The 25,853-nt window shown below is 38.1% G+C and overlaps 1 protein-coding gene across 3 annotated transcripts; it reads right to left on the bottom strand.

The window, feature by feature from the left end:
* On the bottom strand, positions 1-25,363 carry LOC311306079 (uncharacterized protein). 3 transcript variants are annotated; one of them, XM_084434262.1, is made up of 9 exons: positions 25,125-25,363; positions 13,710-13,785; positions 13,475-13,590; positions 13,304-13,376; positions 13,134-13,203; positions 11,562-11,655; positions 11,185-11,272; positions 10,877-11,095; positions 1-1,637 (listed from the first exon to the last, which is right to left on the bottom strand). In XM_084434262.1, exons 1-9 carry the CDS (start codon positions 25,211-25,213, stop codon positions 1,329-1,331), a joined length of 1,134 nt encoding a protein of 377 aa, XP_084290388.1. In that variant the 5' UTR covers positions 25,214-25,363; the 3' UTR covers positions 1-1,328. The 3 variants fall into 3 exon arrangements, with proteins under 3 accessions (XP_084290388.1, XP_084290390.1, XP_084290389.1); XM_084434263.1 differs by lacking the exon at positions 1-1,637 and adding an exon at positions 6,085-6,534; XM_084434264.1 differs by lacking the exons at positions 13,475-13,590; positions 13,710-13,785.
* Between the last annotated feature and the right edge of the window lie 490 nt (positions 25,364-25,853).

Genomic DNA, 25,853 nt, shown 5'->3' with positions numbered 1-25,853 from the left:
CTAGACCGGAAGTCGGTTTACGCTACTATTGCCATTGGAAGTGACGTCACGCGCACTGTGATAAAGGCCTATTAAGACCAGTTTCATTGCAAGAGGTTAATTTATTCAAAATGTATTCACATTTTTGGAAATTTCATTATATCTTTTGACCAAAAGGCGACGCTGTCTCGAAATCTTTTGAATACCTTCAGGTCATGGTGCTGACGACACATACTGAGTTTCGTAATGTTACACCAATGCATTTGTTAAGTATAATTTTTTTTTTTTTTTTATCACAATACTGTATTTTAAGTCAATAGCAATTTCATGTTTTGTTCTATTATAGGGCCATCAAGAGGCACAATCCTACCTTTTTTTTTTTATGTGTTCTCATAGTGAGCCCATACAGTACATGTGTGTGTCAAATTTGGTGAAAATATCTCATTTCGTTTTGCAGTTATATACATTTATTTTTATAAACACATAAAAAATGACCCACACCTGACTTTGTTTGCATTTTCTTGCCACTGACTACTAATATTTTGTCATTAAGGTATTGGCGATTAGCCAACGACCTATGATTCCAAACTTCCTACGGTGGTTTCGTCTCGATTGGTCAGACAGTTTCGAAGATATTGGCAAATGTTTTTTAAGCACTAAATCACAACGCTGGCCAAATCGTAAGGCATGTTTGGTATCATTGGACTCGGCAAGGATTCAGGAACCTAAGGAGATGACTCACGTGAAAATAAGTCAACCACACCCAGAATTATATTCGAGTATTCAAGAACGGTTTGACGAATCGACATGAATTCCATAACTTTGTTGGCATGGTCTGAAGATGATCTAATTACATTTTCGTGAAAATCAGAGCAATGGCCTATAGGAGGAGTTCGAAAAAGTAGGTTTTTCTGAGAATTCAAAATGGCGGACACATTTTCAAACCGGAAAATGACGACATACGGTGCAATAGAATTGACTTCAGCCATGGAATCATAGGAAAAAATCATTTTGTTTCTAGCCCTTATGGTTCAAAAGTTATTAGCATAAACATGAGTGAAAATTTGGACAGTTGAAGGCGCTAGAGGGATTGAGTTAGAGACTCTAAATTTGCTATGGTGACAGTTCAGACTGTCCTCTATCAGTGTGCCAAATTTCATAACTTTCCCGCAAGGGGTTCTATGGGCTGACATAGACTTCCAGAGTGTAAGAAGAAGAAGAAACGGAAGAAGAAGAATGATAAGAACGCCAACGATTTCAATAGGTGCCTACGCACCTTCGGTGCTTGGCACCAAAGTGAATTTTTGTGTGTCTGTCTGTATGTTTGTTTATGTATGCATGATACTGTTTTACTGATTGTTAAATTCTGCATCATGCAAAATCTGTTGAAATTTCATTTTAACCTTGGATCGACTGCATGGAGGAAGGTGTCTCAATGCCCCAGCTAAACTTAAAAGAAAATGCTCTTCCTCATCTGGCTTGCTATTAATGCCGTTCAGGGCATAGGGCTGATCTGCCTCAGCCCTTCTCTTTGAAGCAAGAGTACGGCGAGAAGTTTTAGGTGTCCAGAGTGGTGGCACATTAGAGGAGTCAGGAGATCCAGGCTCTGTGGTGTCGGCCTGGGTTTGTGTCAGGGACTGTGTGCTCTCATCTGCTGTCTGTGGGGGACAAATCAGAAAGTTAATTTAAAAAATGAATATAGGCTATATATATATAATATTTTATATATATATATATATATATATATATATATATATATATATATTTATATATATATATATATATATATATATATATATATATATATATATATATATATATAATTTTTTTTAGAAAAACGAAAAAACGAATTTATGACTTGATTTTTGGTTTTCCCGTTCTTGCACGGAAATCAGAAAAAAAAACTTGATATTCCGATTTCCCCCTGTGGGTGGTGCTAAATCTGATTGGCAGGAAATGCATTCATTATTTTTTAAATTAAGAGTTTACCCATACGGTGACGCATTGCTGCCACATAGGCCAAACGTTACATATTATTTTTCCCCTCAATTTTTGTTTCATAATAACGAGGTCTTTTGTCGTTAAAACGACATATTTTCTCGTAAAACGACATGTTTGCTTGGCCTTATAAGGACATGTGTCGTCATGTACAAAATATGCCTTTAAAAAATATATATATTTTATATTTTTATATTTTATAGGCCTATAAGTTTTTTTTATATAATATATTATAAGATTTATTTTTGTTAATAGGCTATATCTTCATTACCTAGATATAATTAAACAAAAACACATCTAACAGAACATAGCCTAAGTTGATTATTTTTTACAACATTGTGTTCTTATTTTGTTTAATTAACGAAATGACAATCTTGTCTTTATAACAGAAGATACAATACAATACAAAAATCTTCAAGATACACCCTACAATCTTCACATGTATATCGGATTGTCACCTTATAAACAGTCCTTAATTTGTGTGGTGGAATAAGCAATGCTATATAGAAATATATGGTTAGTTTCTTAATTTAAACTTTATTTTATTATTTTATTAGTTCATTAATTGTGCTAACTCAACTAATTTAATGTAAAGAGCTGGATAAAATTACCAATTAAATAATGCCAAATATGAAATGTAGGCTATTGATTAGAGTTGCCATAGACTAAAGATTTTTCTAGACTAGTAGTCATTTATTTAATCAATTAGGACTAATCGCACGTTTATATAACGAAGCATTTTAATTGTTTATTAATAAACTAATATTTTCTAAATCAGTGTAGGCTGCCTGCAAACATATCTCCATACATCTCCGCTGTAATGTAGCCTAGATTCGCCTTTCATACGGACAGGATCACATAATCAGATGGTAGCCTACCGTACGTATTTGCTTTCGATTGGATTTTTTTTCGTTGGTGGACGTTTTTTATAAGCTTTATATAGATAGCTATACTTCTCATGTCTGTGAGGCTTTTTCAGTTAATGTTTGAGAGTTAATTCACAGAGATCATGAAAGCGCGCCCTGTTCGTTTTATTTTATTTTACAAAAGCAACGTTGTCTTGTTGTTGTGAGTTTACACAAATAAAAGTAGTCACGACTGATGTATTATTATTTTCTGTATGACCAGAAATGATGGAGTAAGTTGTTTCCACTGTTGATAGGAAAATGCGAGTGATAGCACCGGCGCCTCCATGTCATGCAGTGCGCGCTCCACACTCCGCACAAACACTTGGATATGCGCTTATTAATAATAGCGAACATTTATCTAGGTTAACGTTAGAGCGAGCGGCCATGCCAGACGGATAAGTCCTTTTCATGTTTAACAAATCAAATTCTGTTGCATTTTCTTGCGCCAGTTTGAAAAGGGTGGCTGAAACACTTAAGCCTATACAGATAAACGCCCAACGCTGGCGTTTTTCTTTAACCCTTGTGCTGCATTATATATTTAACTACGTTGAATGCGTTAATGACCAAAAATAGTCACATATTAAACACTGCCTAAAATATTATATATTATTTTCCACTTTTACTAACTTAAATCTTTTAACCAGCATCAGTCCTCATCATAACTACCAAATATTTATTTCATTTCAGGATTTTAATCCTTTAAATTCCAGTTTTGGTGGCGATACCATCACTTTGTATAAGAGGAAAAAAACACAAAAATGTAATTATTTTCCATACACTAAATGCAAAGAGAAAACTTTAGCTTTGGATTATCACAGTCTTGAATATGTCAATGATTAGCGGCAACATTATTTCTGGATTCTGGTGCATTTAAAGATTTTGTGTTATGTCAGATTTAAAATTAAATAAAAACATTCAGCGCGTTAATGACCAAAAATGGTCACATATTAAACACTGCACTAAATATTTTAACCAGCATCAGTTCTCATCATAACTGCCAAATATTTATTTAATTTCAGGATTTTAACCTTTTAAATTCCAGTTTTGGTGACTATACCATCAATTTGTATAATTTATTTTACATAATTGACATACTGCAAACATCTGCAGTATTGCAAACCTTTTCCTGAATTCTACTAGGTGTCTATAACCTGTGTCTGTCTCCCTACACATCAAAATTTGCTCTAGAAAGAAAGCAAAACTACAAAAAATGAGGCTGTGTCAAAGGTTCATGTGTGTGCGTAAAATGCGCATGAATCAAATCAAAAGAAAACAATGCAGTGAGAAGCGCTTTCTCTTTCTAAATGCACGCGCGCACACACACACACACACACACACACACACACACACACACACACACACACACACACACACACACACACATCCTACACCACTGACACACACACAGAGAGAGAGAGAGAGAGAGAGAGAGGGTAAAATATGACCTTCATGATAATGTGATTTGTCACTCGCCTAAACACCATGTTTATATTTAGGCCCTACACACACACACACACACTTTTGTCAACTCAGGCACACGTTGCTCTTAGACATCCACACATACCCAGAAACATCATTTTACATCATTGGAGCCATTAAAATGCTTCATAACACAGTCAATAGTGCCCCTAGTGGAAACCAGGAAAATAACGTGCATTTCCACCCATAGGGAATACCTATGTAGTGACGTCATCTGGTGGAATACACTATATAATGCAAATATAATGCTTTGACTTCAAAATGAAAGGATGTTTCAACATAAATCATGATTCATGTATTAATGACGGCCCCGGCTTTAAACGGCGTTTTAATGGGTTTCAATGGACCATTTTTGGTCATTATGGTGCTGAATTGTGCTATTTGTTCTACACAGTGTGTGTTATACATATTTTGCAAAATGAGATCAAATATTTTAAATTTATCCAAAAAGTCACAATTTTGCCAAATTACATACCATTGGCATTAAAACAGCCAAAATGGTCAAAGAAAATTAAACTGAAAATGACCAAAAATGGTCAAATGCAGCATAAGGGTTAAATAAATTCGTTTAGACTTTACAATAAATATTGTTTGTGGGCTAATTAATGCCACAATAATTTGTTTATTTTATTAGCTACTTATATTTTTCATTTTTGTTTTGCATTGAATAGGCTACCATTTAATTTGCTTTGCTGTGCACGGCAATGTCATCCTCATAGAAATCCTGTCATCCTCACGTTAAGAGCCACCGTGATTTGCTTTGAAATAAAGTGTTTCTATAATGGGAGGAAAACGCTTAACTTTTCGTTATAAATGCGTTGCGTTCATATTCTGGGCTCATCTGCTTTTCTTTAGGATAGTATGGTTTATGTGCAAATGTGTGTACAGCATTTGATCTTTATCACTGAAGTAGCCTATTAAGCCACATTTAGCTATTGGGCAGTTCCAGCGTTTGCAGTCAAAACTTAAAAATGAACCGTAATGATCAGAAAATGATCAGAAAATGCGTTTAATACTAATATATTGAAACGTCTATATCCATACTCCCTTGATAAAGGAGTCCAGACGTTAGAGAAATATCAGTCTACACATGCGTTTTATATTTAATATGAGGGAAATACACTTGCGTTACGGTCCGGACGTGACACAAAAAAACTTTTAGGTGGTAAAATATGTTTTAGTAATTCTTTGAATTTTGCGCAAACCAAAAGTAATATACCCACCGGATGAAGAAGGGTCGACTCTCCACAAAACATAATTCATTTTATTTTATTTTTCGTGTTCGCATTTATGAGGAAGAAACAATGGACGTGACCGCTCTGAAAGTGGCACTAAAATACTGCTTTAAAACTTTCACAGAGACCTCAAGCAGGCATTTAAAACACCAAATATTAAGGATTGGCATATCAAGCAAAATAATATTCGATTATTGATCGAAAATCGTATCTCTCCCCCCACATGCTCACCGGCAAGACGCTCCGACATTAAATTTCTCTAGGCCTAGGCTAATAGGCCTGTTTAAATAACATATAAAAAAAAAAAAAAAAAAAAAAAATGATATGAAACTAAATCGTTTTTAATGAATAGGCTACAACTATTCATTAAAAACGATTTAGTTTCATATTCATGTTTTAATAAAATAACATATATTTTGTAAAATTTCATCTATGTTGATTATATGAAAAGTGAAAAGCATGAATAAGATAAGATGATTCCGAAAATATCGGGAGATAAATGGAGTGGGCACTGCAGACATGATTTTGACCACTTCATTAAGTTTGTTTTTGTAGAAAGCCTTTCTTTAAAGTGAATTTCGTTTTGTATTAATTGTATCTTAATTTAAATCTGTTTCATCAACCAATTTCCTGGGTTTAATAAATAAGAGGTAAATAGCAGGCAATATAATCAGGACACGGAGGCGCCGGCGTGAAGTGGAGCTCTCTTAAATGAACCGAAACTCAGCATATAAGCTACTTGCCTCACAGACCTGAGAAATATATCTATAAAAAGCTTGGAATGAGTAGGCTACTTTTAAACAAAACAATTCAAAACGAAAGAAAACAGACTGCTCTCTGCTTATGTAATTCGTATGAAATGTGCATTTCTCTCTGGCGAGTTCACTACTGTGAAGATCGCGAGTCAGCATCGTCAACTTCATCTTTGCAGCCAACTGTGAAAAAAAAAAAAAATAAACCTTGTTTATTAATAAACAAATGAAATGCTGTAATCATTACTTTTCCCAGTTCTTTGAGACAGCTTAAGTGCGTTATTGTCTGCGCCACCCTTAGGCTAATATGAACACGTCACCATAGCTCAATAGGCTAGTTATTATTATTTGGTGTTCAGTTTATACAGGTTTTCTAAATCGTTAGCCTCATAGCATAATTGCCTACGAAAAAATTTATAAAAAAATGACTTCGGCAATTATGCTATGAGGCTAACGAAATGTTAATATATATATATATTTTTATATATATATATATTTTTTTTTTATCAAAATCTCTCTTTTTTTTCTCTTGACACCTCTTTAACACAAAGTTCTGGAAAACTGTCAGTGAAATCCCGATATGCAAATTTGTTTAAATTCATACCTATGTAATCACCTTGACCAAAGTTGTACTTTTTTTTTACACTTGAAAAAAAAAAAAGCCTACCAACGCCTTTTTTTTGTTCTTTTTTTTTTGGGGGGGGGGGGGGGGGGGGGGGGGGGCGGGTTGTTACGGCAAACCAACATATTTTTAAGGATGGCCTGAGCAAGACTATATCGGGAAGATATAAAGGGATAGCAAAATCTATTGGCAAGGGAAGGCAAAATAAACCTATATTGCGAAGGAATGCACTAAGAAGGGCCTTCTCTCCATTCTGCCTTTTGTCTGATAACCACCCTGACCACTGTCAATGCGTGAACATGTTTACATTTAGGCTATTTCAATAGATTTTTTTTCAGTCAGTTAAGCCAAATAATTGGGTAACAAATAGCATGCATATACTATTAATTTTAGAGGCTAACAAATACAGTGTGGGTAAACTCTTAATTTGAAAAAAATTATGAATGCATTTCCTGCCAATCAGATTTAGCACCACCCACAGGGGAAGATCGGAATATCAAGTGTTTTTTTCTGATTTCCGTGCAAGAACGGGAAAACCAAAAATCAAGTCATAATTTCGTTTTTTTGTTTTTCTAAAAAAACGAAAAAAACGGAAAAGGAGCTGTTTTTTCGTTTTCATATGTGAAAGCAAAAACAAATGAACGAACGATACCCAGAGCGTAGGCTATACGATAACGATAAGTCACTGGCAAATTAGTGGCTGTAATAAAATCATATCACATGATCCAATGTAGAAACTATCGAGCATAAATAAACAGTTATTAAAAAAGAAGCTTAACTTCATTCAACACTGAAAAATAGTTTCTGCGCGCAGAGCATGTGAGCGGAGTGCAGCGGGAGCGAGCGGGCGGATCTTGGACAGAGCGCAGAGCAGCATTTTTAAAAGGACGGAGCGTCACCCTATTTCCCGTTCAAATTTCGCTCCGCTCACACCACGAGTCTGAAGAATGCTCAGTCAAGCCTGACCCAGAATCCATCTGTCTTGCACAGTCAGCAACAATAGACTATTTTCAGTCAAAACTCGGCTCAATAATGGAGTTCAAAAAGTACTTCACAAAGGAAAACGAGAAGTCATGCAGCAGGTGTAGCCTACTATTAATATAAAACTAACTAACAATGATAATGTGGTACAAGAAAAAGAATGTGGAGACATCGTTTCAGTCAGTAAAGATTCATTATGGAATCTAAAAAGACACATCTCTCGAAAACATGAAAGTGTGCTACGTGAACACTGTGAAGAAAGCAAAAGGTTAGCAAATTGAATAAGGTAACTTGTAACAAAGTGTAAATTAAATATAGCGTAATATTCAAACAAATTCGTTTTGTCATTCAAGTAGGCCTAATGGTTCGTGTTATTTAATTTGTGTAGGTCGTAATAATATTTATATTATTAGGCCCATCTATTTGTTTAATTTTACAGCAGTTTGTGTGTAGCTACAATGGATATAAGCCTATTTAAATTTTAATCGTGAGCGTTGCGCAAAAGTTCACTTATCAAAATTCTGGCCTAATAGCTAATTTACTTTTAAAACTTTTATGTAGCCAATATTTTTGTTTATACAATTTTTATTTATATTATTAGGCCAATTTATTCGTTTAATTTTACAGGACTTTTTGGGTAGGCTATATTCCTTCTTACATAGGCCTAATTTGTCATTTGAAATAAAACATTTCTATTTGAAAAATCGTCTACATCCAACGCACATGGCACCCTTTAGCGTCATTAGCGTCAATATGAGACGCAGATAGATATGGGCCAGAAGGCGCCTCCTAGCGGTCTAACCCTAAACCTACCCCAGACCTAAACCTACCCATAACCGAACAAAGCTATCTGCGTCTCATATTGACGCTAAAGGGTGCCATGTGCGTTGGATGTAGACGAAATGTCAAGTGTCAGTATATGACGCCCTAGGATGAGAATGCGTTGAAAAGTGATAGGGGAGAGCGGGGCACAAAGTAACGCTTTTTGACTTTCTCAGTTTGTGTAAATCTACTTATGGTTCAGAGTATTTTTTTTTTTCCCCACATTAATTTCCCACATGTCTACTACAATTATGTGTTTTTGTTTTATTAATACAGTATATACTTTTTTATTGATATACCCCGAAAGAATGGAAGTGAAATGTGACAACATGCCCCATAGGTGGGGTACATTGTAACATGTCGAGGGGCACATTGTAACATGACCATATGACAGCTTAAAATGTTATCTGATCTAATAAAAAAAATATACAAAACAAACTAAAATATTTTCTAAATAAAATACAATTAAAAACCTTTTTCATATAAAATAATGGCAATTTTTAATAATTAAATGTAAACTCATTTTTGAGTTTTGACTACGAACACATGAAAACACAGCTATACAACATAGTTCAAAACAAATAAATAATTAGTCATTTCTGAACATTGACTCTCAGTCTTTATTCACCTTTTTTTCTCACGTTTTCTCAATAAAATTAATACAAGTATAGAATAGAATAGCATATTTCTAATAGGGGCACATTGTAACGCAGTGTTACAACATGCCTCCGCCTGCACAACTGGGATTTAAACCCTGCTAGTGTCTTCTGCTAGTTAGCGAAGCATTAAATAACTATCTCAACTGTTAAATAACATCTTGGAGATTAAAATAATATCAGATTTGTCTTATTTTAAATAAACACAAAAAAATAGAGATGAAAAATTAACTTAAGTAAGAAATTTACTTTTGCTATGGTTTAATAAATGTCTATGGATATCTTCCAAAAAAAATATATTTTAGCGGATTTTTTTTTTTATATATAGTGTTGATATGGCAACTAGTAAATACACAAAGTTTCGTCATCCAAGCGGAAGTATTTAAAACAAGCGCGTTACAACTAACCCCGCGTTAGGTTGTGCCCCGCGCTCCCCTATACATAGCCTGCGTCCCAAATTCCCAATGTGCAAACTATCCATCCTTAATAGTATGTGACATTAGTAATTGTCAATACTATTTAGGGCAGATAGGGTGGATAGTATGCACATTGGGACGCAGGGATGTAGATTTTTTTTCTTTTTTTGGAGCGAGCGGGGGCGATTTGAGTGGAGCGCGAAGCAAACTGCGTTGGGCGCTGAGCGATAATGAGCGGAGCGGCCTGATGTAGCTTTGAGCGGGGGAGCGGAGCGGAGGAGTGAACAATTCCGTGAGCGATGAGCTGAGATTCTCACCGCTCCACTCCGCTCATATGCTCTGCCAGCGTGCACTAATAGTGGCGCTTTAACACGAAACAGGAAACTCGTGAATATTCATGTAAGCTCTGCCCAGTGTCACCGAAAATCTCAGACAGTGATGGTCAAGTCAATACAGATTGTATCATTTTTACAATACAGATTGTATCAAAGCAGCTTCACAGTGATAACATGAAAAAAATACAACAAAGTTTGTTTCTAGAAGAAAATTGCGTCATCGTCCACCTGAAGTAGCCTAAGGCAGATCCATAATATTGTTGAATATTAAATGTCGAACTAAGCAAGCCAAAAGCCAAGGCAACAGTGGCAAGGAACCAAAACTCCATCAGGTGACAGAATGGAGAAAAAAAACATTCGGAATATTTCAGAACACCGGCCTCGTGCCCTCACGTTCTCTCACGGCCCTCAGCCTAGTCCTACTTGACACAGTATACAACTTATATGCAAGTTTCATTTTTAACTTGCATCACAAAAATAAACAACAGAAATATATATTTTTTTGTTTCATTGAGAAATTATAAGTGAATATTATATATATATATATATATATATATATATATATATATATCTAGAACATTATTAATGAACACATTTTTAACTTCGATTTTATTTATTAACCATTCTCTCAATAAGAGAAAATAGTCGGTCCTATCTCTCTCTCTCTTGAAAATTGATGTCTTCCCTAAGTACCTCGACCAGCTCATCGACATGGCCTTTTTTTCTCTTGGCTGGTAGTGATCGTGGCTCCTCCTCATCTTCGTCATCCACTGCTGAACTTGTCCCTGATGTGTCCTCAGGGAAGGAGTCAAGTAGGATAGGGGGGTTGGTGGAATGCCTCTGTCCCAACACCTCATCCATGAGGGCAAACCACGGCCAAGTTTCAGCACTCGCTTTCTTACACTTGCAATCCTACGGCAGAGCAAATAAACCATGACTGTTAAGAAAAACAACAACAGCACAATAAATTTCTGCAAAGACATGCCAATTAACTTGCTTACTTTGTATTTATCTTTTAAGTACTTCCATTTTCTTTCGGCCTTTCTTGTAGTGGCCTTCCCAAACAGGCCCATTTTCTTCAGAATTGTCCTAAAACAAGAGAAAAAGGAAACAATTATGAAAAACATTATGATGGGCGCAATCTTAACATAAGTGCAATCTTAACATTACAAAATATGACACAACAGGACATGCATACAAAAGTCCTCAAGTTTGGTTAAAACATTTGTAAACATACCTTGCATGACAGTACTACAACAAAACAACAAAGTGAAAGACTATGGCCTTATCTACTGGTTGTCTTATTGTTGTGGGCTTTGTATAGGGTGAGGACTATTTGCTATAATACACAAGAGAACCTAGTGGAAATAGGCCTTACCGCCAAGCCACACTGTTCGATTTACTGTTCCCGGTAAATAAATGGTCGTTGTCAGCCCTCATTTTAATAAATTCAGCTGTCCGCACCTGGAGCCCTAAAACAACAGAAAATATTACAAGAAGTTTTGCAAGCGAAGGGTCCATCAGTTGTATCCTCAAATGCCCAAGAAACAAAGGGCGCATTTGAAGTCACATTAGAATCGGGGTAGCCTTTGTCACTCCGCGGTGACACAATCAGCCTTCGAAGGGTGCAGCCTTTGAATTTGGACAGCCTTCGTTGTGCCGATGTGACGCAATCATACTTTAAATGCTTCTCTGGAGGACGCAGCCTCCGAATTGGGACAAAGCTCATGTTATAAACAGTCACTTGTCACCAACTAGAGGCATAACAATGTAATCGATACAATCGTAGTTTGAAGCACCAAGTTTTTTACAAAAGGGGAACTGCTCTTATGATCGCTACGTAGACATCAGTGTTTATATCCAAACTATAAACTTTCATCCCAGTACTTTTGTGATCATTTTTATATTTGCAACACAGAAACAACGATACTGTGTGGTTGAAAATAGGCTACTGTTTGTGAAGCTGTTTCATACACATAACTGCTTTCTCAGCAGCAGCGCAAACACAGATTTGAATGTTCTGTTGTGATTTTGTCAAATGTTTAATAGACAGAGGCGAAATGTTGTCATTTAGTAATGAGATTGAGTGAGCGATTACTTATGCATCTCTACCTCTAAGTTGTTAAAAATAGTTGTTTTAACCTTAATCTCATGTGGACCACCTTGGACTTTAGACCAATTGCTAGCATTTGATCTTACGGATGTTCTTGGTGACATTTTTACTTCAGTCTTCTTGCCTATTGGGCCCGGAGTCTGAGGCTGGCCCAAAGGCATTTGGAGATCAAGGCTCTGATCCTGTGATTCAACACTTCTCCTTCCTTTCGGGGATTTAGGAGTTTTCTCCTCAGACTGAGGCTTTAAGAGAATTTGCTGGACAACCTCACCATGAGGCGTTTTCAAGGGTGTTCTCTTCTTCTGGGAGACCAGAGTTACACCTTTCTCTGTCAATGAGAGGATGATGGACCCTACAGACGGCATATCATCAACAGTTTTCTCCTCCTGACTTGCATGAAATAAGCTCTGAGGTATAGCTGATTCAGTAATATCTTCATTTAGAATGACCCAAAGATCCTCGAAATCCAGTTCTGGAGTTGTGACCGGTTTAGGGCTACTTTTAACATCTGCAGCGGGAGCTTCCTCATGACCAACCTGAGGTCTTGCAAGAGGTGTTTTTGGTAGCTCAGATTTCCATGGTGATTTAGCAAGGTCCTGTTTGACCATTTGGCAGAGCTCAAAAAAAGGATCATTCTCAACAGACTGATCTACAGATGGTGGTAAATTTGACTCATCTTTTAAACAAGTGTCTGCAAGTATAGCACACATGACAATCACAGATATGTAATTATATTCTAGCAGAATTAGCAAAACTAGAAAAAAAAACTTACAGTAAACATGTTGCAAAAAATACATTTATAGAATATTACGGAAAATAAATTTCATGATCACTAACCAAACAAATTCTCTGACTTCCTCTTCTCTGCATGAATGGGTGTGCTTTTTTCCTGCTGGTCTTGCAAAGCCTACAGGATGACAGAACCAAAAATTTAACTAAATAAATAAATGATAAATTAACAAAAAATACCCATCATCTGTTTCACAAGACTCACATCAACTACACACCTGAGCTGTTTTGTCTTTTCCAGCCGTGGACAGCCTCTTCTTCTTTGGTGTCTTAGGAGGTGGGCACTCAAACCTAACATTATGACAAGATGAAACCACACAAAACAAATTATTCTCAGAACAAGAAAACTAAAAAAAAAAAATCATAATTATAATAAAAATCAGAATCACCTGTAAGAACAATCAATGATTGTGATGAGATCACCATGCTTTAACCGTTCAGATTGATTGAGAACTTGTCCATTAATACGTGTGGAGTTTACAGTGCTTAAATTGGTCAAAATGAACTTAAACAAGAGAGAGACAATAAATGAACAGCATGTCATGTGTTCTTATATGCAAAGACACAGTTTAAGGAAACCAAAGATAAAGTCAAACTTATAGTGTTATACCACAGCATAATTACCTCGTTGTTCTCATTCAGCTCTATTTTACAATCTAACACCTGTGGCAGCTGAATAGAATTATCACAGTCCAGCTTCCTAAAAAGGTAAAGAGTCCACATTAAAACTGCTTCTTTGCCTATTTGTATATATGGCCCATTTTGTGAATGTGAAAAATTAAACTATGATGCACTTTTTGATTACAATATCATTTCTATGCATCGTTTAATGTGGTTTAAGTTGATATTCAAAGATGCATCTCCCATGTATTTCTAGTTTCACCATAAATTATTAAATTCAAAATATAATTCTATCAATAGCTTATTGCATTAGTTCCTTTTTGCAGGTAACATTTTGTTTTTGTTCATTGATGTCTTGAACATTTCAAATAATTACAGTTGCAGCAAGACGAACGATGCACCACACAATCAAGTACATTATTCATTTGTTGTTCAAGATTTCCTTTTTTGAATTATAGGCTACACATTAAAAGTGCATATTTAAACAATTTTATTTAATTTGTCACCTTTTCACTCTTGTCCACTTTCATAAACCACTATTATCAACAGACAAAACTTACAATATTATAAATAAAATTTTACAAATTAGAATTGAGTAATAATTAATCAAATTAATTCCTTAAAAGTTAACCATTTAAAATGCGTAAGATTTACAAAAAAAATTTGTAAACAATTTTTTTTTATTGCCAACATTGAAGACACCTGATGTTAACAAGCAGAATCACTGAAGGAGAAAACCGTAATTTTAAGTCACCATTATGGTGATCACTGTTTGTTTTAGTTGGGCTCTTGACCCTTAAATCATTTACTTTAGATTTTGTTTGGCTGCTGTACCTGAGCCAGACGAACAACAAGAAAAGGTGATCTGATGGTGTTGGTTGTGTTTTAACATAATCATATTTCACAATCATTTGACCTGAATCTCTGAACTCATATAGATCCCAATTTACTTGGGAACCTAATTTACCAATTTAGGTTTTTAATTATAGCAGCACTGTTCTTGCACAGCATAATATTTTGAACTTTTACAATGTAATCCAAAGATTTCTTAAACATGTCTCATATACAAAAAAAAAAAAAATATATATATATATATATATATATATATAATATATACTGTATATATATATATATATATATATTTTTTTTTTTTTTTTTTTGACACACAGACATCAATAATCAGCCTGTGAATCTCAACAATGGTGACAATTATAAAGCACGTTGCAGTGCATTCTGGGTGCCACCAATCAAAACTCATTCATGGCTCCCATCATACATTGCTGCATGAATAAATAATGAGCTTATGATCAGAGGTGATCTGTTTGTCACCATTGCTGAGATTCTTACGTGAATTCTTGATGTCTGTGTGTGCCTACATAAAAAGTTTTGTTTTAAGTTTTTTTTTTTTATTGATTTGATCATATGGATTTCATTGAAAATGCTAAAAATATTATGCTGTACAAGGACAGAGCTGCTATAATTAATAAAGTAAACCTAACTCAGAATTTGGGCTCTATATGAGTTCAGTGATTCAGGTTAAATGATTGTGAAATAATGATTATGTTAAAACACAACCAACACCATCAGATCACCTTTTCTCGTCGTTCATCTGGCTCAGGTACAGCAGCCAAACAAAATCTAAAGTAAATGATTTAAGGGTCAAGAGCCCAACTAAAACAAACACTGATCACCATGGGGACTTAAAATTACGGTTTTCTCCTTCAGTGATTCTGCTTGTTAACATCAGGTGTCTTCAATGTTGGCAATAAAAAAAAAATGTTTAAAACATTTATTTTTTTTATTTTTTTACTCATTTTAAATGGTTAACTTTTAAGGAATTAATTTGATTAATTATTACTCAATTCTATTTTGTTACATTTTGTTTAATTAATAATATTGCTTGTAATCTGTTGCCACAATTTTATTGATTAGATATAGCGTATTCATTTTTACAGTGTAGATAAGTGAATATTTTACAAAACATAACTGTAAATATAATACAAATAATTATACTAAGGGCTGTTGAATGGTCCAATCTGATTGGTTGACAAACGCACAGCTAAAGTAGTTCCAGGCAGGTCTTGACCGCATTACAGTTCCTTATCACTTTGTGTATTTAACTGTAATAACAGAAAATAGGATACAATTCATAACAAGAAAAAAAAAAATGACAGACTAGTTCTAGCCTTACTGGAGGCAGGGCTGTCACAGGGCACAAGTGTGAAACAAGCCTGAGAAGCTACTGGGCACCTTCGGCAAAAGAAAGAAATGGAGCGTGATCCTCTCATAAAAACAAAAGTCCAAACGAAAATCAAGCCAAGGATCACAAAAAAAAAAAAAAAAACTCTGCTAACATGCAGCCCCATGCGCTCGATCTGCCATTTTCAATGTCTAACTTCACAATCAATGGAAACGTCCAGTTTAATTTTAATAAACAAAGTATATAGGCCCAGCCTATATATGAATAAATTGATAATCCTGCTGCACGAGTTTTCATTATTATTGCAGATTATATAAGAAATAAATAAATATTGATAGGCCGAATAAATTAATAAATAACTAAATTAAATAATATTGACGCACATGCATTTCTGTCTCATTATTGCAATCTCTCTCTTGCATTGATGACTGCAAGTAACCTCCTTAGCTCTAAAATTATGTTTTGGAATTAGCAACGGAGGCCTGGGATTAGATGCGTTAGAAATTAGTTCTACACACAAGAGCGTTTTACTGACAAAAACTTGACAAACGTCTTGAAATACATCCCAGCAAACACATTTTCGTTGTGGTAATGTCTGTGGCACGTTGCATTTCTGCCATGACAAATGCACTGTCTACGTGCTTGCAATATTGTAACAAGAATTGTAAGCAAGCAGCAACCTCCCTGTCTCTCTCTTGAAAACAACATGGAAGTGAATTAAACGGCAATTCATCAACTGGCCGCTTGAGGCTGGCTGCAAAAGTGAGTCAAATCTGCATTTCCCCCATGTTGAAATGCTCAACTTTACAGCAGAAAAAAAAACATGTTTACAGCCTGGAGCAAAAGGTGGCTTTAGTCATATCTGCTAATTTTGACAACTGTGAGGGGGGTGAATTTTTTTATAACTCATCCGTTTAAATTATATTAAGCCTTAAATTTCTGCATAATTAAGGGTGTGTCCGTGTGAGTGACAGGTGGATTCCCACTGCTGTGGTCATAAGTCATCATTAAGGCCAATTTATACTTCTGCGTCGGGTGCGCGTAGTAGGTACGGCGTAGCATACGCATAGACGCGTATCATACGTCGTACCCTTCGCCGTACCCTGACGCGCACCTCCTCAAAAATGTAACTACGCGTCGCGGAGACGCGGACCGCAAGATCTGTGATTGGTCGGCTTGGTAGCATCGCATTTCCTCCTACACATTTCCGGCGTGTTCTTCTGAACCGCCCGTCATTTTTAAATTCGGTTCAACCGTCAACAGGTTCACAGGTTGCACGTACCATCTCCTCCGACGCCTTCTCTCGTTTCTGCCTTTTAGTTTTAGTGATTTCACTAAAACTGTTTTTCCACCTCGATAAGCTCCAACTCCAACATGATCCACTCTCTTTCAGACGCTAGTAGCCTAAACTCAAAACAGCCGCGAGGAATCTAAACGCAGTGGAAAATTAAAACCCGCCCCCGCCAACTAGCGTCTCGGTGGTGTAACTGTAGAGCAACACAAACATAACGCAGAAGTATAAATGCTCACGACGGAGTCACCTACGTGCGTAGCCTACGACGTACACTACGGCGTACACTCGACGCAGAAGTATAAATTGGCCTTTAGCCGTTTTTCTGCTGCTGTTAGCCGTCACGTTAGGGTTTTTCGCCCATTTTAGTTTATCCGGGAGTGACGAACTGCCAAGATGGCGACGGTCGGCTACGCCCACTTTAGGCTTCAAAAACGGTCTTCAAAAACCTACAGGTAACGTCACGGACACTAAGTCCATATTTTTTTACAGTCTATGATTGTAAGACGCGACAGGGATATGGCATATGGAGTAGCAACGTTGTTGCGCGACATTCAGCAACTGAGAGACGACGTTCTGACAATTTTTTTTTTTTTTTTTATGCTAGATAGGCCTATAGATATCCCCCGGCCCCATTTAGCATTTTATGTTTTGAGGTTAATTTGTAATTAGTCAGATGTTAGATAATTATATTATTTAAATATTGTTTATCCTTATTATTTAATGTGCCTATCAGTAATTTAGCCTAATAGTCCAGTCATTTTATGAAAAAAGGTTGGACAAATTGCAACAGAAGCAAACTCAACTGATTTTGTATCCTCAATCCCCAAAGAATCCCATTAGGGGAATGTTTCGAAAGTTTCGCCTATTCATTCTTTTTCTCACGTGAATAGGGTAATTTTTTTTAACCTTTAGATATCACCATGAAAATTACTGAGTTGATTACTTACATCAAGACAAACAAAAAATGTATTACAAGTTTTTTTTTATTATTGTTTGTTAACATGGACAAACGGTGCATAATCTAATTATCTATGTGCTAATTTGCATAAATATCACAACAGATCTAAATATTGGGTATAGCCAGATGAAAATGTCTTGTTGAATCTTTTTGACATAACAGTAAAAGACTTAATGTTAAGGTCTGAATGGAACCCATTTAGGCTACTTATGAGCATTAATACATAGAGGCAGGAAGAACTACTTTAAACCAGCCTTTATTAATTATTATTGCAGAGTTGGGGTTTGGGGCTGGGTCTGTGGGTCTGTTTCTGGGGGACGAGTCTGAGGGAAGAAAAGGATACAATGGTAAGGAGAATGCAGAAGACAAAAGGTAGGTAAAATAAAAAGTGAACCCCCAGAAACAGTCCCACGGACCCAGCCCCAAACCCCATCTCTGCAATAATAATTAATAAAGGCTGGTTTAAAGTACTTCTTCCTGCCTCTAAGTCTTTTACTGTTATATGTCAACAAGATTCAACAAGACATTTTCACCTGGCTATACCCAATATTTAGATCTTTTGTTGTATTTATGCAAATTAGCACATACTGTACATAATTATATTATGCACCATTTGCCCATGTTAGACCCCCCTGGAAGTGCAGCTAATGTGATGACCTGTGCTCTGAATGGCGTAGAGAGCACCTTGGACACATAGCCGTGTCTCAGTCTGAGGGTGACTCTGGAATCACCAACCCCAATTGTAGAGCGCCTGCAAATCACCCACTCGCTTAACTGATGCCAGTGCCAGCAGAAGAGCAGTTTTTAGCGAAAGTGGCTTTAGTTCAGCCGACTGAAGTGGCTCAAATGGTGAGCCTTTCAGGGCTGCAAGAACCGTGGAAGGTCCCATACCTTATATAGAGGGAGGTCGAGGAGGGTTCATCCTCTTGGCTCTTTTAAGAAAGCGAACGAGGTCGCTTCTTCCTAGTGATTGGCTAGTCACAGGAGCATGGTAGGCTGCTATGGCTGCCACATACACCTTGAGCGTGGAGGGGGTGCGCCCCGTGTCCAAAAGCTCTTGAAGGAATGAAAGTACCACTGTTACTTCACATGAAATGGGGTCAAGGTTACGAGCTGTACACCAGCTGGTGAAGACCGACCATTTAAGAACATAGAGTCTAGTAGTAGGCCTAGTAGTAGGCGTCTAGTAGACGGTGCTCTAGCCTCAGTGATAGTGTTTAGGACTCTCTCTGGGAGGTCCCAGGATACCCGTTGAGGGGCCACACATGGAGGGCCCACAAGTCAGGTCAAGGGTGCCAAATCGTCCCGTTCGCCTGTGTGAGGTGGTCTTTCCTCATCGGTATCAACCAGGAGGCTGAGCTCAGCATTTGTGTCAACTCTGGGAACCACACCTGAGTTTTCCAGAGGGGAGCTATTAGAAGGACTTTGCTTCTGCTTTCCCTGATCCGCTCGATAACCTGAGTGATCATTGAGATGGGAGGGAACGCATAGAGGGGGCATCTGGGCCAGGCATGGGCCAGCGCATCCCTGTTCTTCACAGTGCGTGTTGTTCTCCGAGGCAAAGAGGTCGACCTCTGCCTTGCCAAACATGCTCCAGATCAGAACTGTCTGCGGATGAAGGGACCATTCCCCTGGGGGAGTGTTGTCCCGGGATAGCATGTCCGCGCCCACGTTTCGGATGCCCGGAACATAAGCAGCTCTCAGAGAGCGCATGTTGGCATGTGCCCAAAGGAGGAGGTTTCTGGCCATGGCATATAGGTTGCCCGATCTGAGGCCACCCTGGCGATTTATGTAGGACACGACCGACATATTGTCCGTTCGGACTAAGACGTGATGTCCCGCCAGGTTTGGCAGAAACGCCTTTAGGGCTAGACAAACAGTTGACAAAGGCAGTTGATATGTAAGCTCTCCTCCGAGCTCGACCAGAGGCCGGAGATAGGCTTGCTCTCGTGCAGCGCCCCCCAACCCAGGTTGGAGGCGTCTGTGAACAGGGTCTTCCTCCTGTGGCTTCCTGTGTGCCTTCCTCCAATGGTCACTCCAGACTGGTACCAGTCCGGGACCTTCCAGGGAACCAGGGCTCTGATGCAGCCCTGGTTCACCATGATGTGCAGGCATCCTGAACGCCATGCATGGGCTGGAACACAATGTTTTAGGCAGTGCTGTAGGGGGCACATATGCAGTAATCCCAGTTGGAGATTTGTTTGGTAGTTAACATTCTGAATGGCCGACTCATGAAGGCTCTGTTCAGCTGTCTGAGGTCTAAAATGAGGCGCTGGCTTTGCCAGCCGGCTCGAGGCTGAGCTGGAGCATTTAGGCAGGAAGTGCCGCATAGCTTGTGATGACTTCTGTGCTTCGGTGAAGAGCTTTGAGAATCCCTTAACAGCTGGGCCGAAGAGGCCGTTGGTGGAGACTGGCGCGTCGAGAAACACCGTCCTGTCCGCTTCTTTGATGTCCGTGAGGTTTAACCAAAGATGGCACTGACACCGATCAGGTTAGCCATACCTCTGCTGATAGCCTGAGCGGTGGACTTTGTAGCGCGCAGTGCTAAGTCCTTGGCGCTGCGTAGGTAAATGACTCAGGATCCGGGCCAGACTCGTCCACAGCCTGGAGAAGCTTAGCCTGGAAAACTTGCAGCACCGCCATGGTGTGCAGGGCCGAAGCAGCCTGGCCGGAAGCAGAACAGGCGCGTCTCGCGAGGGCTGAAGTGTTTCGGCAGGGCTTGGATGGGTGAACTGCTCTAGTTCTCCATCCAGCAGCAGTGGGCGGGCAGAGACAGGCGGCGACCGCCTCTTCGAGAGGAGGCAGCTTCTCGTATCCCTTTTCCGCAGCGGCGTCAACAGAGGAGAGAGTTGGTCAGCCTGAGTGAACAGGACCGGCGAGGGTGACTATGATGGAGAAAGCGAAGTACACGGGTATGAGGCCGGCATGGGTTTGCTTATCTCCATGTGCTCGGGCTGCCGTTGGCTGCAGCGCTTCTTCTTCCATGGTCCGAGGAAGGCGGGAAAAAGAAAGAGCGTGAGGAGCGGTGTTGCCATCTTCCTTGAAGAGGGCTAGCCGCGTCCGTAGCATGGAGATGGGCATGCTCTCGCACAGAGAACAGCTTCAGGCAGAGAGTGCAGCTTCAGCGTAGACCAGTCCCAGGCATCTGGCGCACTCCGTGTGCCACAAGGCGCAGAGAGAACGAGGCATTTGCAACAAAGCTTATATTCTCTGGAAATTTCTCTTTTAGACTGTGTGTTCCAACGGCGAACACGCAGTAATTGCAGTGAAAAAGGATATAGCGTTTGATCGCCGGATGGCCACAGGAGAACGGCGACAGAAGAGGAGCGGCTTCTAGCAGAGTGAAGAAGGCACTGTCCGCTGTATGAAGGCTTGTTCTAGCTGAGAAAGCTTGTTTTGACGGCGAAGGCTTCGTAAGAGGCTGTGATGTGAAGGTCGCTGAAGAAGATTAAATCTGTTGTTATGGTGAAATAGATGGGCTTTTATGGCTATAAGCCACGCCCATTCTGGCGGGCTCTTACGTGCTTGGCGCCATGCTGCCTGATTGGTTTGGGTGTCTGAGCCGCCTTGCCATAGGATGTGCAGTTGCCTCAGCACAGCCAATGGGCGAGCTAGTAGCTCTGCTGGTATTTGCTGTGCAGCTGCACTGCGTTTTAAATTATAGGCTTCAATATTCTCGCGGAAAGGAGTTCCCCACTGCGTATTAGCTACACAATACGAAGTGACCATTCTCGAAAGGGAACTACTTTTAAGCAGGAAATGATGAAATATTTACGTACATATTTACAGCGGGTCTATTCGCACGGTATTAGTATTACCTGAGGTAATTTTTCCGGACCTTTTTAATGAAGGTAAAAGTCGCCGTACTTTTAATGACATTGTCCGTATTACTAAGATGGCCCATTCGGACGGGACTAAAATCACTGAGAAGCTCTGCTAATACTTTACCCCATCTCTCCATGTAAATTAGTCCCGTCTGAATTTGGCTAAAGTGTGGTGAAGTGATGAGTCCCAGTTTAGGACCCCAGTAGTATGCCTGATCTAAAGATGTTCTTGCAATTCTTAATGTAATCAATCAAACTTTAATTCATGTAATAATCTTTTATTTTTATCCTGATTATTTATATAGTTAAAGTGAAAGAAACAGTTAATTCTTAAACTAATTAAGAATTAATTCTTAAACAGATTTATGCCTGTATCGTAACTGTTATCCAAAAATTGTATAGAAAAATATTGTGAAAAAAAACTATCTCTAATAATTTCGGATAAATGTATGCTATGCTACAATCTAAGCTAACTAAAACTATAAGACTATAAGAACGATAAGTGTTTAATTTCACAATCTATAGCTTCGGTTATATACTAGTATATGAAACATATAAGTTAAAAGACATTAATGGACGTTATAACGCAGTTCTAACGACTTAAATAATAAAGTGATATCTGATTTGTAACAAGGCACTAAAGCGGTTACCCATAAGACGTGCTTTGAACCAATCGGATTGTTTGGGTCCTAAGCTGGGACTCATCTGTTCACCACACCAAAGAGTATAGAAGTAGCCTACTTCTATACTCTTTGACCACACTGGTAAGTAAGAAGCCATTATGGGAGCATGTACACAACACCGTGATGTAGCCTATAACACAGTGGGGATGAAATGAAGAAGTGGCCTGACATCAATAAGAACATTTTTAATTATTTTGTTTTGTGAGTTGGAGTAACAGTCAGACGGTCGATGCGCGTCTTGGCAGCTCGTTTAACAAATGCCATCCCTGCATATGCTGTGAGTTTGTGTTTCTTAATGACGTTCATATGGTAACGCAACGTGCGCCATTTCACCAGATTTGTAAGGTAAATAATCTATAAAGCTACGCCAACACAGGAGAATATATCAGTATGTTTCTAAATATGCAAACTTTATAGCGACTTGAAAATAAAAATTTAAACCCCCATGATTGTGGGTGTTTTGATGTCCAGGTGTTATTGTTAAAGAAATTACAGTGATTGTAACATTTCTATCGTAAAGAAGTAGCTAAATATTAAAGGGATGATCTTCCGTGGGTCTGCTATTAATGAAGTGGAAAGAGTAAAAGTACGAAATTTTTGGCGGTTTCTCACAAATGTGTCGCTCAAATACACACAAGAGAAATACATAAACTACTGCTGCGTTTAGAACCTATAACGTCACTTAACATGCACCATTACACATGTACTGCATCGTGTCACACATTAAGCATTTGCGTGCAAAGAACTCAAAATGGTGATTGAACGGTAAAAGTAACAGATAACGTTACAATGTTAACTATTTTATTAAAATATAAAAATAACAAGCAACTCGCATTGTCAGCGTGTTCACACATTACAATAATGCTTTTATTAATGCGTTTGTCAGCTCCAGTTTGGATCCTATGAAGACTTCAGATGCCCAACACCTATGAAGTGAAGTGACGGTGCCAACCCCCTCCGATGACTTCAGATGACGCAAATTCTGAATCAATGCACCAATGCTATATTTTCTAAATGTCATAATCATTTGTTAAACAAGTATTCATTACTTCAATGAGCTCATTGTATCTCCATTAAATTACTACATTGTTAAATTAATACATTTTCAGCTAACTGTGATTTTGTAGGCTATACACTTCTGAAATGCATAACTTAGACAGTTACCTCTGATAACAGAACACTCTAAATTGTAATATGGACTCCTGCACTTTCTGTAAAGCTGCTTTGAAATGGATGTGTAGCCTATTATGAAAAGCGCTATACAAATAAACGTGAATTGAATTTTAACCAAGGCCGACGAGCTTCTTTCAGCATGCAGATCATAGGGTGCCCCAGTAAGGCTGGCCGATAAATCGATTTTATCAATTAACTCAAAAATGTAGTTTATGTCGACTTGTTTGAATGAACATTGGTTTTCTCTTTAACATCCGCCGACGCTCCCCTCTGGGCTCCCGTAGTTGCGAACGGGCTCAGCGCTTGAGATAGAGATAGACAAACAACATGGCAAATGAACGAGACCGCAGCAGCACAAGCACACACGCCAAAAGCGTTTACAAACTGAATCCGCAGGCAGGGCTGCCAACTGCACGCTCTCACGCCACACATCCATTTTCTCACGCACAGAAAAATCACGAAGCAAAGAGGACACGGAGACCGACAGACAGACAAGGAAGAGCAGATTACTATTGAAATTAAACAAATTCTCAGCTCTCAGATTCTGTCAATTTAATTACGAAATGTAAACAATAAACACCGTTTTGGCGCTTGAAATTAACATAACACATTAACGTATCTAATGTAGGCTACCAAACATTTATCTAAAGGAATCGATATTGAATCAAGATCAGAATTAAATCACAAGAATTAAATTGAAATAGTGAAATTGTGTCAAGCAATAATAAAAACAGTAGCATTCCAGTTATTACCATGTAAACATTGTGTTGTCACTAAACTTAATACAATTCTGTTTAGTTACCAAATGTTTTGACAATCACAAAACACTTAGTGATGCAAGTGTTGTTTTTTATTAACACATCCCCCAATCCCAATCCACCCATTTTATGTTATGCTAAGTTGTGTTATGTTACATTTTCACTGTTTAAAAAGGCCATCTTATCTTTTTGGCTTGTTGTTTCTGATTGCACTTTAACCCCAAGGGGGAAATCCAGATCAAATCCCAGAAGGGAAAATCAAAACAAAATAAAGTTAAAACTTGTTTTGAACAATTTCTTTGTCATCTGCAGATTGATTTTAAGTAGGGGGGAAATAATCGATTTAAATCGTAAATCGGAATTTTTGTGAAACCTAGCCTCATAGCCATCATGACAAAAATGAGAAATATTTGCGTGGTGCCCCCCTGGACGTGGTACCCCTGGGCACTTGCCCAATTGCTCATAAAGCCCAATTGCTCATAAGGCCCAATGCAGCCATGTAAGCCATAATTATAAAATGTTACTTACCTTCCGATCAGACAGGATGCTATGAAGGGAAATTCAGTGCCATCTTCTCCATTTTTTTCGATCTCCACTATCTTCCCCAGCAAAGGCATTTTAAAACAAATTATCTTGTTTAGCAAACACCAACCATTTTTTGAAAGTCTATCCACTGTCACGTGTCACAAATTTGACACACGGCAATGAAAATCGGATGCTAGTTCTAGCATGTGGTCTGTGAAGTTCAATTGATCATCAATTGCAACTCCAAGGTTCCTGACTGAGTTATGAGGTCTACTGAGACTAGCTGAATGGTGAAGTTGTGATGAAGTGATGGGTTGGCTGGGACCAGAAGCAGGGTTTTTTGCAGTTTCTTTTTTGCAGGAGTTTCAGGGTTTTTCCTGGCTCAAACGAGGCAGAGGTACTGTGTTTACAGTATTGTTGTGGGTGGAGAATAAAATTTTATACATTTTAAATATAAATTAATTAATCTAGTGCACTTTGAGTCACCCGAAACCGGCCGTTATTTTTTTATTTAAAAAATAAATAATCCACCCAGCAACCGCCCAAACCTATAATATTCTTTGATTTAGATATCTGCATCTGATCATCACATTGCAATTCAAATTCTCAGTGTTAAGCATGATAATATGGTAACATATCACACTGAAGTAGGCTGATTTAAAATTAACATTTATTTAAAATAAAAGTTCTTCTTTTGGCAAAATTAAATTTCCTTAATAGCCTAAACAGAGG

The sequence above is a fragment of the Rutilus rutilus genome (assembly GCF_951802725.1).
Source record: "Rutilus rutilus genome assembly, chromosome: 16".
NCBI lineage: Eukaryota > Metazoa > Chordata > Actinopteri > Cypriniformes > Leuciscidae > Rutilus > Rutilus rutilus.
The sequence above is the reverse complement of the archived record's forward strand: the minus strand, read 5'-3'. Positions and strand labels throughout refer to the sequence as shown.